This window comes from Microtus ochrogaster, chromosome 19 (genome assembly GCF_000317375.1).
Source record: "Microtus ochrogaster isolate Prairie Vole_2 chromosome 19, MicOch1.0, whole genome shotgun sequence".
Lineage (NCBI taxonomy): Eukaryota > Metazoa > Chordata > Mammalia > Rodentia > Cricetidae > Microtus > Microtus ochrogaster.
In genome coordinates, this window is record NC_022021.1 from 32,715,159 (window position 1) to 32,728,832 (window position 13,674).

The window sequence follows — 13,674 nt, forward strand, 5'->3', positions numbered from 1 at the left end:
CATGTGGTGGAACAAGGTGGGCAAGAAACAGAATGAGAGGAAGGGTCCGGGGACAAGATATCTCCTTCAACGGTGTGCCAGGTGACATAAGTCCTTCCACTGGCCCCAGATCCTAGCAGTTCATTCAACTGCGAACGTATCAGTGCTCCAATTATTTGGTGAAGTTGGCAATTCCTGATCCAGTTCCCTTCCAGTTGCACCACCACCCAAGGACAATAACTCCAACATGTGAGCAGTTGAGGGGAAGATGCCGAATCCAGGCCATCACAGATCTTGTGTTTCCCTTTCATCACATTCTACGTTCTTTGGGGACCCAGAATTCTCTTCCTGATGTCAGGAGTTATTTATTAACAGTTTGAAAATTAGTAGATATTGTGTATGTGGTAAACCGAGAGCAGCTCTAAGCGGGTAGTTACTCCATTGTGTAGCTCAAGATAAGTTTGTTGCATTAAAGAGATTGCCACCATTTTATTTTTTTTTCCCCTGGGTAGGAGAGGAAAAGTCACAATCTTCGTTTTGCGGTTTTCTGTTGCTCTCCAATGTTACCTTTGTAAAAGAGGTCTTCATCAGATATGCCACGATGCATGACTTGTACTCTTCACAAGTTAATCATCAGACCACACACAGAACAAGCAGGGCGTGTATATATGCTGCTTCCTAATACCCCCTGAGATGCAGTTCAGTACGATAGACAATATATTCTTTTGGCAAAATGGTACCCTGGGCAAGCAAAGACATGGGCACATAGTACATCTGTTCATTCTCCAAAGCAAAAACGAGTTCATGTTTGAACAACACAGATTCTCAGCATATAGCTCTACTCACCTAGATCAGGCTGTATGCCTTAATGGGGGAGGCGGAAAAATCTAGAGTGTCACAGTAACAGTGTGTGCCCCTCACCAAGGGGAGAGAGGATGCGGGGAGAAGCAGTTTACCTAGTAGGATCAGGATGCACAGGAGGATGGCCACCAGAGCCCCTGTGCTCAGCCCTGTGGGGTGGATGAGGGCCTCGGCGTGGCAGGACTGCATGTTCCCATGGTGGTCACATGCACAGACCCGGACAGTCACTGTCCCAGTGCTGCTTTGGACTGGGTAGTCGTTGTCTGAAATGACCACAGGCAGGAGATAGGTGCTCATCTCGTGTCTGTTATAGCCATTTTTCCGGGTTAGGATTCCTGCCGTGTTGTCTGGAAGCAGAAAGGAAAACGGTGAATGTATGTGGCTACTACATCAGGCATTGAATAGGTTGTAATGGAAATCAATAGGTACCGATGGAGACTGAGATCCAGTCCCACAGGGGTATTGGAGAAAGGGGAGGCCAGAAGCTCGCTTACCTTTGTTGTCCTGTACGGTAAAGTTGGAGCCACTGACTGCTTCAGGAGCCAAGGAGAATGAGAATTGGTGTCCACTGTAAGGGTCATCCTTGTCAACAGCATGCAGGGTCTGAATCAGCTGAAAGAGAAACCGTAAGGTTGTCCAGAAGGTTTCAGGACGCTAAACTGTTTCTTACAGTTTTCCAAGAATTTGCTTAATTTTATAGTTCATAACGTAATTAAAATGATAGCTCTTGGAAAGCAATCAGTGCATTCCATCCAAAGATCTAATGTATTAGAAACCCATGGTATCAGGGTTACTTCTTTGCTGCGGGATCTGCTCTGAAAACTATGTGGTGTTCGCCTTGACCTCATGCCACTATATACTAGAAGGCCCCTCCTAAGTTGTGACAGTATGACTGGGCTCCAGTCATTGCCAGGTACTCCTAGGGGGCAAGGTCACCCTGGTTGAGAAGCACCGCAGAAGAGTAAGCCAAAACTCTAAAACATCTCAATGATCATCGATAGCATTGCCACTTAAGAAAATGGTAGTACTATGGGCAGCCTGTGTTAAAACACTATCTTATGTTCACAGGTTAGCAAACTGGGAAGACAGCTAAAAAGGAAAATTAGTGTCAAAAAATGCAGTAACTTCTATGTCCCACCTTCCCCTATACATCCATAATGCCCTTCTCTGTTGACAAAGCGTAGCGTCATTTCTGTCACAGGCTGCAGAGACCTGTTTCGGGTGGGTGGCAAATGGGCGAAACAGTAACGTATTCATGAATTTGTACTGCTTTGCAGATGGGCAATGGAAATAAGTAAAACCATGAGTTATTGGCAATGGGATAATAGGTTCTAGTTATTATTTTCAAGTACATATGCAAATTAAGCTATCTGTTCACCAATAAAGATTTTTATCCCAGCAACACTGTGACTAATCTATTTTAATGAAAACTTAAAACTGATTTGGAAGCCACATCAGTCTTGGAGACTGATGAACTTCCAGTTCTTAAAAACTATTTGTTCTCTTATGCAAGTTAAACATTCGTCTTGGTTATTATTTATGGTATTAATCTCCTTGGCATCCACTTCATAGATAATTCAAGACAAGCCCTCCGCTGTGTGTATCGTCTCAATTATTAGATCTAAATTAATCTGACTTTCAATCAGAAGGCGCCTTTAAAAATACAACCCACCTGATCTGCCTTTGCCTTTTCACAGACAAAGGTCTCATAGAACTCAGCAAATTCTGGGGCGTTGTCATTGACGTCAAGAACTTTAATGTACAGAGGCACGCGGCTGCTTTGCTTTGGATTATCTGATACATAGCATAAAGAAAGAGATAGGCATCATATACGCTGATCACCATTTCCCCTGGACAAGAACCACTCACTCTTTCAATCTCATTTGTTTGCCCTAATCCCCTGGTAGGAGGAGGAGAGAGTTCAGGTACCAGGGTCAGGAGCTGGTAGCTCATGTTTTCCTTTCTCTCATCCACTTAACACCGTATGTCTATTTGAACGCTCATGAAATACAGCCTTACTGGAATCTGACGCCTAATACAGGCTGGGATAGACAAGGAGCGTAATAAAGATAGTGAATTTTAGGTATTTATTTTAATGTGGAGATAAATGCGTGAAGCACATGAACATACAATGCACCAGATGGCAAAATTAAGCAGAGGGGAGGGATGGAGAGAGATGGGGCTGTTCTGTTGACTGGGATAACCAGGCTCCTTCTCAGAGGCGCTGTTTGTTCAGATGCGGCTGAGAAGAAGGAGTGAAGCCGTGCAAACATTTCTGGATTCCTAGGGAAATGAAAGAGCAAGTAGAAAGGCTTCGGAGTGAGAGCGAGGCCTTTATAGAAGCTCTCAGATTCCGAGCTGTTGCAGGTGGTTAACAAGCTCCGACAATAGGATTCTTAAGATCTCTAGCGTCTATTTTCCTCACGCTGTTCTCCCAAAGTGAAAGTGGCTGCACATAAATTGTGGTATGTCTCAATCACCCATATTTTCAAATATATTAGAGAAACATTAAATTCTAAAACCAGAAAATTTTAGGTGTAAACCTAAAATAATGCATAAATGACTACTTTAGTAAAAGAGCTAAATTTCGTGATATTTTGAAAAATGATCTTTTTCAGGGGAAAATCATTTTGTAATTTTAGTGCTTTTAGAGTTTACTGATGTTAGTATCCACACCAGTTCCTTTGGCACAAATTCTGAAAACTAAATTCCTATGTAACGAATGTCCAATGAGATATCCTGATCACTTTCAATGCCAGAACCTTCCTTTGCCCACACCGGTGGGTTGCTATTCCACCCACTCTCCTTCAGTGATGTCACATCTCATGAGGTATGGTGTCAAAACAGAACTGTAATAAACCATTTGATATGGAGTGTTTCACAGCAAATATCCAACGGAGATAAAAGTGTTTAGAACTTCAGAAATTAAAAATCAAAACTGAAAAAAAACTGTACTTCAGAAGCCTATTTATCCTTTTTTTATGTTCTCCTGTATAATGCTGCTTAAAGTTCAGTTTAATTTCTATTTAATAAAGCAATTTCATTAGAAAAGTTTTTAGCCTTATTTTTCTTTGCATTTTATGGGGAGTGACATAAAACTCATTCTAAGGATTTTATTGATTATTTGGTGCTTTATAGTGCTCAATTTGACAAACTATAGGAAAGTGATACTTTGTAGCTCTCAATTTGGTAAAGATTTTGAAATAGAAATTCTACAGAAGGTTAGAATGAATGTGTAAGAGGTGTTGACCAATGCTTATATTTTTTAAAAAAATATTTTATTTATTTATAGTGTGTTTTTATCATATTCTGTTCTGTTCCCCAACTCCTGCCAGATTTTCTTCCCTACCACCCAACTTCATGCTCTTCTTTCCCTTAAACCAAACAACTGAGTGAAAAGAGAAGCCAGGTTGTCATCCATTGTGTGTGACTGCTTTCTCCATGTTTAAAATGACTACTCTAGTACGCAATTAACTCCACTCAGTTTCACAGACAGATTAGGAGTCTACTCAGCAGGCTCATAGGTATATTTAGTCATCTCAAAAAATCAAAAAAGAAAAAAAAGAGGAAAAAATAGAAACCAATGGCACCAATGTTGTGGAGTAACCAACCACTTGCTGATTGAAACACAACTCCATTTACCTTTCTTAGGATTCTCAATAGGTTGTTCTTGTTTAGTCACTTTCTTTTTCTGGATTTTGATAAGACTAAATGTACCCAATGCCTACATTTTGAAGATATATGACCCTACTTATTCCCTTGTTTCCTGTGTGAGAGTCCATTTCTTCCCCAGCTGTTTTGTGATTTTCTAACACGTATAACTTATAACCTATGGGAAGTCATATTTACTATGTGCCTATTCTATTTCACTTGAAAGATATATTCTTTTTTTAAAAAAAAAACTCTGTGTGTGTGTGTGTGTGTGCCCAAAATTTGTGTTGGGTGTCTTTCTCCATCACAACCACCTTACTGATGGAGGCAGGCTCTTACTGTCTATATAGCCTTCTTGCCCTAAAGGTCCCATCTCTGCCTCCTGAATGCTGGGATTACAGGCAGCTTATATGGGGACCTTGGGGACCAAAACTCCAGTCCTACGCTTGTCTAGCAAGCTCTTTTCCTTCTGGGTTATCTCCCCAGCCCTGAGAGATGTGTTCTTATTTATTATTTCCAAATAGCGGGACGTTCACAGTTTTTTTCTCCAGTTAAGATGAACCAACACACATTTAGAAGAAACATCGTGGCAAATCTCTCCCCCAGCGCTCTTTCCCTCAACACGTGTAGAACAGGGTCATCAATATGAGGTCAACAGCTCTGGCCTTGCTTGACCAAGCCCTCACTGGGGCTCCTCCCATCAGTGGCGACAGCTGAGTAAGGTTGAACTTACTAATCTCTGTTGCTATCACTGTGATGTTGTGCCACAGCAGTGTTTCCCGGTCAAGAAGTTTCGATGTAAAGATCGAACCGTTTCCAGAATCAATGTTGAATATCCTGTCCATGTCGGTATGTCTATCCACAGAATACCTGAAAACACAGAGCAGGGTTTAGAAAGACTTTCCTGGATTTTCCCTTTATACATCATAAAACTACCCAAAGGACAGCTCATCTGTTAATCCCTTCCACTTATAGTGTTTTAAAGCTTCACCTGTAACAACCAGGAAACTATTTTGATAAATTATATATTCACACTCAGGCTGAGTAGTACACTCACTAGGCAAGTGATATGGTTTTAGAGCTCACTATTAATTCCTTTTTTTGTGTGCAATTAGATCGAGTTTATTTTAATATGTAATTTAGAGCAAGTGAATACAGTAACTATTTCTAGGACTTCACTGTGTATGTGTGTGTATGTGTGCCTGCGCAGTGTATAGGTGTATGTGCTCAAACGTGCATGTGTGTGCATGCGCCCCTGCACGTCGGCGCCAGAGGCTGACGTTGGGACTCTTTCTCACTTGCTCTCTTCCTCATTCATGGAGACAGGGTATCTCCCTTGAGCCCAGAGACTGCTGATATGGTTGTTCTGGACAGCCAGCTGGGTGGCAGGGAATCCCGGGGTTTGCTTTCAGTGTCCTGGAATTCCAGTCAGGCTGCCATGCCCACCTGTCCTTTATTGAGGCCCTGGAGGCCCACTGCAGTCCTGCCTTTCACAGGCCATCCCATGCACCATTTCCCCAGCATATATCCCATTTTTTTTAAAAAAAAATATTTATTTATTTTACATCTTGATCATAATTCCCCTCCCTCTTCTCCTCCCAGTCTCCCTCCTTTCCTCCCCTCTGCCTACCCCCCTATTCACTTCCTGTCATTTTTATTCAAAAAAGGGTAGGCTTCCCATGGATACCAACAAAACAGGACATATCAAGTTGCAGTAAGATTAAGCACCTCCCCTTGTGTTAGGAATGGGCAAGGCGACCGACCGGTATCAGGAATGCGGTCCTGAAAGTCAACAAAAAAGTCAGAGACATCCCCTGAGCCCACTGTTAGGAGTTCTGCAAGAAGATAACACTGCACAATCATCAGAGATACATAGAGGGCTAGGTCAGTCCCATGAGGGCTCTCTGGTTTTTGGTTGAGTCTCTATGAGCTCCTGTGAGCCCAAGTTAGTTGATGCTGTGATTTTCTTGTGATCTCCTTGACCCCCTTGGCTCTTCCAATGTCTTTCCTCCCTCTCTCTTCAGCAGGGTTCCTTGAGCTTGGCCTATCGTTTGGCTGTGGGTCTCGACATCTGTTTCCACACACTCTCTTTTTAGATGAAGTCTTTTGAGATCTTCAGAATGTTAATATATGTGCTTATATAGGGAACTGATTACTTTTCTGTTACCCGTTTTATTTTAAGAATCATTCCGTTGGGACTGGAGAGATGTCTCAGAGGTTAAGAGCATTGCCTGCTCTACCAAAGGTGCTGAGTTCAATTCCCAGCAACCACATGGTGGCTCACAACCATCTGTAATGGGGTATAGTGCCCTCTTCTGGCCAGTAGGCATACACACAGACAGAATATTGTATACATAATAAATAAATAAATATTTAAAAAAAAGAATCATTCTGTTTTCAGAAACAAAGGATTAGAGTGGAATGCAATCTAAGGAGAAAGATGGGTTGGCGGGTTGGCTACAGTGAAGAACTGGGGGTCAATTCTAAGTGCTGTGTAAATCTATCCATGGGCTCCACACAGGGCAGGGCAGAGTCATAATCTAAATCATGTTGAACAAAGATGACTAGCTGAGTTGAGGAGAATAGCCGTACACTATAGTCACAGGATGTTGGAAGAGCCGTGAAACAACCTTGAGGAAGATTTGAGGCCCTGGTTTTGACCCACAGAGATGGAGGACCTGAGAGACTTCCGGTGGAAAGGTCTAGGCTAAAACTTGAGGCAGAGAACCAGAGAGACAGCCTGGAGCAACTGTAGAAAAGGACATTCAGTGGAGGAAGGAGGTGCTGAGGACAGTGCCACTTGAGCGTCTCAGAGTGACAAGAACAAGCATGATGATCCTGGGGCAGAGTAAGGGCTGGAAATGTATGTACAGAGGGCTTTTAGAAATTCAAAGGGTCCAGAATGCTATCCTAGAAACCAAATAACACTCACAACAGATTAGGAAATTGGTAGAAATGGTATCCTTCCAAAATAAATTTGTTGCTTTTAACCTATTTTTAAATTTATTTAATTGTGCAATTGATTTTTTTTGGGATGCCTGTGAGAAGGGAACAAGTGTACATGTGTGTTTACGAATGAAGGGGCATTAAGAGATTTTGAAGAGATTTGATATGTTAAGGTTTGTTATGAAAAACAGTTTTCTATTTCCACTGCATTTTCAAAACTTAAGTCATCGAAGGGGGCTTAAAAGTATTGGCTTAAAAGTTGGCTTGGTAGAAACACAACTGAAGTAAATTATCCAACTAGCTGATCTATTTAGAGTTACGAATGCTCTAAAAAGAGATAAAAGTAGTTTGCAATAATGTACAATGCTCAAAATCCTATTTTAATGAATTGTTTGTATTTACAACACGTAAGTAACCAGATACAACAAACAACACATTTTTGCATTGCTATTTGTCACTTAGCAGTTGTCTGAATGACACAGGCATCTGTTTATCGCTTGCTACTCAAACTTCTTTCAGAAGAAATTGATGACGTTCACAATGGCCATCCTGTCATTTCGTCTTAACTTTGGTTTCAATGTATTTAACATAGGCTTTTCATCTTCTGAAGGGCTCAAACATATCTGAAAAGCTGTCTGTTGGTTTTGATGTTTCTGCCACGAACCAGCAGCGCTGAAAAACTTCAGGCAGAACACTGCACTGATTTGATCACCTTCCCTCATTTTAGAAAATGAATGATAAGTATTGGTAACAAATTGCTGCTTCTCAGAAAGGAAGTCGTGGTGAGATATTTAAGAGGAATCCAGGAGCCTGTCTTTCCCTGGTGAGGAGTGCCAAGCTTTGGGTGTCCTGCTTTGTGCGTTTGTAGGCTCCCACGGTTATCCAGCCATCCTCTGCTCTTTGTCTTAGCCTCCCCGTGTAGTTTTAAGTTTTACAAACAATCATGCTTTTCTATCAGGCCTTGAAATAAATGGGAAGCAGTGAGGAAGTTTTTGTTCAAGTCAGCTTTAAATCTTAAAGAGAGGAGATTAACTACTTCGGAAATACCAAAATTTATATTGTCTTTCCTAATTGGAAGATTAAAAATTAATGGAAACCCCAAAATGCCTATGTTGTTTAGGAGAGATGATTATAGACAAAGCTGTATTTTTTCTGTGTTGTTATTTTCTTTCCTCTGAAGTATTTCAGTTTATATCAGGGATATTTATTGTCTAGAAAAATTAATTGTAACCATTGCCCATAGGAAGTAAAGCAGTCAGTCTCTGCATGGCTATAGCGGATCCGGTGACCTCTTCACTGTGTTTTTGTGATTAAATGATTTGTAATGTGTCCTCGAATGAGGGATATTTATGGCTGGAAAGAAGCTGTGTTTGCAAATATACGAAAAAAAAAAGACTTACCTTATTTTTATTTATGTGCATGAATGTGTGACTGTGTGTGGGCACAGGATCTCAGGTACCTAGAGGGGTCAGAAGGGGATACTGGATCCCCAGGAGCTGCAGTTATAGGCAGGCATAAAACACCTGGTACCAGGGTTAAGAACAAAACTTGAGTCCTCTGTAAGAGCAGCAAGTGACAAGCCATCTCTCTGGCCCTCACACAGCGCACTGTACATGTAGATATATATAGTGACATGTTTTCTCTCATGTGTATCAAGAGACACTGTGACAAAGTTATGGTAGGAAAGCGTTATCTGATCGAAGAGTTAAAGATGCTCGCTGCATAGACAACTCAACATATCGGGAATTATTTGTTCCCCTAACAGCCTTCAGTTGTTCAGCATTTTTGTCTAGACTATCCCAGACTGTGCATAGGCATATTTTCTTAATGTGAGAATGATTTTGAGTGGGTGGTGGTGGTGCACGGCTTTAATCCCAGTACTCAGGAGGCAGAGGCAGGTGGATTTCTGTGTGTTGGAGGTCAGCCTGGTCTACAGAGCGAGTCCCAGGACAGGCTCCAAAGCTACAGACAAACCCTGTCTCAAGAAACTCAAAACAAACAAACAAACAAACAAACAAACAAACAAAAAGAATGATTTTATCCTATAAGGAAAACCATTGGAACATGCATTGCTATGCAAATATAATCTATGTACATTTCTAGACTTAAATCTATATTTATACGTCAAATTCATATGTGCTAAGGGAAGGCTGGTAGCAGAAGTCTTTTGAATGAACCAACAGCCGGATGAGTTAAGTACTTCCATTCATAACATGGAGAATAATGCAGTGGGTAAAACTGGTATTTGGTTTAAAAACTAATATAAATGTATTTAGCCTAAATTTCTAGAAGATAGGTTCGCTTCAAATTGGAAGGACGTTGCTCTATCAGAGGCAACTGAAGCTCCCATTTGTTAACGTCTAGTGTTAGCACTTTTAAATTGTCATTAGAATGAGCTTCAAGTAAGAGAGCAGTTGTCAAAGTACTACAGTGTGCTTGCTATGGGAGTGAGAGCCGCCATTTGTTTCCCTGATTAAACCCGTTACATTCAAAGTGGGAAATACTGGGGCCCTGGAGCTCACATGGGGCTGCACTGGTGGGCTGAGTCCTCTTTAACGTGTCATGGATCTTCCAGCAGATAGATAAAACACAGCTCTTCTGCTCCCTGCGAGCAGAGCAGACAGCTGTGTGTTTTAGATATGAGGGTGTCGCGAGATTTGAGTAGAGCGAAGCGGCCTGGATGCTAGAGCGCATTTGTATAGAGGTACACGCATCCTTTTATCTGCAATAACGTTTTCCACATAGCAGGCAGAATGACCCTTTAAAACTGTAGCTTGGGATTAGGTAGCTCTTCTGGTCAAAGCTTCCAGATGGCTTCTCACCTCAATTAGATGCAATTCAGGCTTTACCATGAACTATAAAGCCGAGTAGGACCCACAAGCTCCTTCCTCTGTGGCACACGGGCCGGGCCGGCTGCCTCCTAATTGACCTCTCTCTCCACCTCCTCCTTCCTCTCTCTCCTCTCTTGTCCTCTTCCTCCTTTCTTTTCCCTCTTCTCCCTCCCCATTTCCCCTTCGCTTTCTCCCAGACACACAGACCTCTCAGCCACTGCTACAAAAGAGGAGGTCAGCTCTGGCATTAGCCCTCTTCTTCCTTTTCCCCTTCTGCAGGTCTTCCCTCAGGATTCTACGCGGCCCATCCCTTCATTTTTTTTTTTCTCTTTCAAATCTTTACTGCAAAGGTTTTCTACTAAGAAGGCTAAACCTGGTCACATCATCTTAAACAGTTTCCCTAGTAATTTGATTCTTAGAATTTCTTCACCTGAGCTATGGATCTTTCTCTTTTGTTTATTTTTCTCTGCAAGCTCTCTTGAGGACCCAGTATAGGAGTCTGCTGCCTTCCCTTAGGCAGGCGATTGGATGGTGTGTGTGTAAGGCAGGCACCCTAATGAGAATGTGTCTGTGGACTCCCTGGCAAGAGCCTCTACGGATTTTATTTTTTCTGCTTACTTTATCTAAGGAGAATGATTTACACCATAGTATTCTGATTTAGCACCGTTTTCATTTATTCTACTGAGCCACTGGCTGACGGGTGGAAGCTGGTTGATTCCAGGATTTGCATACCATTCTAGAATCCCCCAGTTGTCAGGGGCCTCAAAGAGCAATGAGGCTTTCTTGTCACCTGATTTATAGCTCAGGAGCCAGCAAAGCACAGGCAAGACGGAGCTTGTTTACTGAGCATTAGTTGGGATTCTACCCTATTAATTTCTCCAGCCGTTCACAGACAGATCACGAAAGAGTTCTTGTTTTTATTTACACATGCACGGGGGAAATTATTCATCCGAACGGAGTATAATTCTGCCTCTAAGTGTTACATGATAGGTCCTCCCTCACTTGACAAGCACACTGGCTGTCAGGCTCCGTGGCTGCGTTATTTCTGTGTGCCACTCTTTAGTAAATCTCTTGAAACCTTACGAAGAGCCCAGGTCAGTCAGCTGCAGCACCTTCCACCCCCTCCCTTAAGCAGAGAACTCTGGCACACTTCTCATCTTAACGTCTTTTTCTTTCAACTTTTGTGTCCTTGAGGTCTATGCTGTTGCTAAAGCAATATTTATGCAGTGAGCAAGGACAGTTAAAGGTGCTGTTTGGAACCATTTTTTTCGAGAAGACACAGCTGTCTAATTGGAAAAAGGACTCCTCTTTTCTAAAGAACAGGTGGATATTTGGACATAAACATAGACTTTAGCTTTAGGAAAGAGATGGGGCTGCTATGCACTTACTTGACGGGGTTCCTGGCAGCGTCAGGATCCTGAGCTGAGACAGAGCCTATGGTCGTGTTTATCTGTGAGTCCTCTCGTATTTGTAGGACGTAGGCCAGTTTGCTGAAGACGGGAGGCTCATCCACATCGTCTACCACGATTCTCACGGTGGCCGAGTCTTTGAAGGGACCCAGGTAGAGAAATCGGGGCTCAACGTGGGGATTGGAGGCTTCCACCTTGAGGGTGTACACTTTCTTCTTTTCAAAATCCAAGAGCTTCGGAAGAAAGCGATGCAGCACACAGAGAGGCAAGGCAGAAACCATTTTAGTGGCAATCCCTGACAAATGCGTGTGATCTGGCTGCTTTGGGAAATGACCATGCATTCGGGCAATGTTGGGCAGAGGCAGTGAGGGTAAGTTGAGATCAGCATTTTTCCTGCACCGTAGAGCATTGGTAGGGAAGGTATTACACAGACTGTGAAGAACCATGCTAGAAGCACAGCCTGAATGTCTGCTGTCACAGGGAAGTGGGTACCCAGGTGCCAGGCATATGGGCGGGATGGGAACCAGACACAGGAATCTGTTGATCTGCTACCGCGGAAAAGATACTGAACATTTGGACAGGAACGGAACTGGACACAGGGATCTGGTTCAGCCTCCCTCTCCTTTAAAATACCTTGGGTTTGAGTAGAGGGGGTTGCCAGGGACAGCATAGCAGGCGTGTAGTAGACCATTTTGCCAAGTGTTCTCACATCTGGCTTTACCTGCTGGGTGTTTAAAACTTGCCAGTGCCTGCGGCCCTACTCTCACCTAAACCCAACTTTCTCTGGTGTCTGGTGGAGATGCTTACCCATAGTTTTAAACAACTCTAGGCGAGTCTGAGTGGAGCCAGAATTGTGACCCACAGGTTAGCACAGTGACTCACTCTTGCCCATTCAGACTAAATAAGTTGTTTTTGCAAGTTCGTAAAAGCTTTCCTCAATAGCCTCACAAGGGCACTGGGCTAATTATTTTCCAAAGAAGGCAATGATTCCCGTTGTCAAAGACCCTTTAGGAAAAGATGTAGCCTTTGAAGACATGGTGAACGCAAATACATATTGCCAACGCGCAGTCTCAGATGCTATCATGACAAGGCTCGCTAGAAAAGCTATTAATCAGGACGTTGGCGAATGCGATTTAGTCGGCTAGGCAAAATTTCAGTTTGAATCTGATAAGGCACCGAGAAAATTAAAAAGGTTAATGCACACTAATGGGCTTCCTAATCATATCAGGGTCTGAAACATTGGTCTGAGTGTCACTTAAGCATGCTTTATTGTGCTCCCAGATATTCAGCCATGTTCTTAAGAGGGAAATTTTTCTTGTTATTTACGTCCACCATGCTTACGTTCACCAGCGAACCGCGGTGCACTGAGGGAGGGGGACCATCTTACACTATACATGACAAAAGAGAAATCAATGGAAATGAACCTAAATCGATACTTTCAGCCCCGAAGCACACAATTTGTTGGTTTTTAACCACAACCACACTTTGGTATAGTGCTCTTGTTGCCAACCAATTTTGAGAGGTCAACTAACACACAAGCAGCTGACTGGGGAAGGGGAGATTTGATGTCCTCATGTTCTTGAAGTAATTGAAGAAGTCCTGCGAAAAGTCCTCATTTGCTTAATCTGCATATGCGCTCTCGCTCTCTCTCTCTCTCTCTCTCTTTCTCTCTCTCTCTCTCTCTCTCTCTCTCTCTCTCTCTCTCTCTCTCTCTCTCTCTCTAATTCATGACACCTTGCTCCCTGCTTGCATTGAGCCTTTCCTTCAAAGCACAGTTCACAGTCTGCTCGTTCACATTCATTTAGGGGTTCTGTCATTCCTCGTTGATTCACTCCTGGCCAATAGGTACTAGGGCAGCAGAGATCGTCTGTTCTACGTGCCGTGGCAACACCAGCACCCACAACAATGCGTGATGGCACTGTTTATTTCATTATTTATATTATATTATTTTTTGAGTCATTTCTATGAATCCCACCTGTTTCTATTATTTACTTAGA

At 42.6% G+C, this 13,674-nt stretch overlaps 1 protein-coding gene across 5 annotated transcripts in view; it reads right to left on the reverse strand.

The window, feature by feature from the left end:
• The window catches only part of Cdh6 (cadherin 6), a 137,273-nt gene that overhangs the window by 11,259 nt on the left and 112,340 nt on the right, over positions 1–13,674 (reverse strand). For 4 of the 5 annotated variants that reach the window (XM_005356646.3, XM_013349752.2, XM_026783743.1 and 1 more), the window contains 5 exons: positions 11,657–11,910; positions 5,225–5,361; positions 2,513–2,634; positions 1,335–1,452; positions 936–1,187 (listed from right to left, as the gene is read on the reverse strand). In XM_005356646.3, the coding sequence (XP_005356703.1) occupies positions 936–1,187; positions 1,335–1,452; positions 2,513–2,634; positions 5,225–5,361; positions 11,657–11,910 (883 nt within the window). Of the gene's footprint in view, positions 1–825; positions 1,188–1,334; positions 1,453–2,512; positions 2,635–5,224; positions 5,362–11,656; positions 11,911–13,674 lie in introns of all 5 variants that reach the window. The other variant, XM_026783741.1, reaches the window with a different exon arrangement.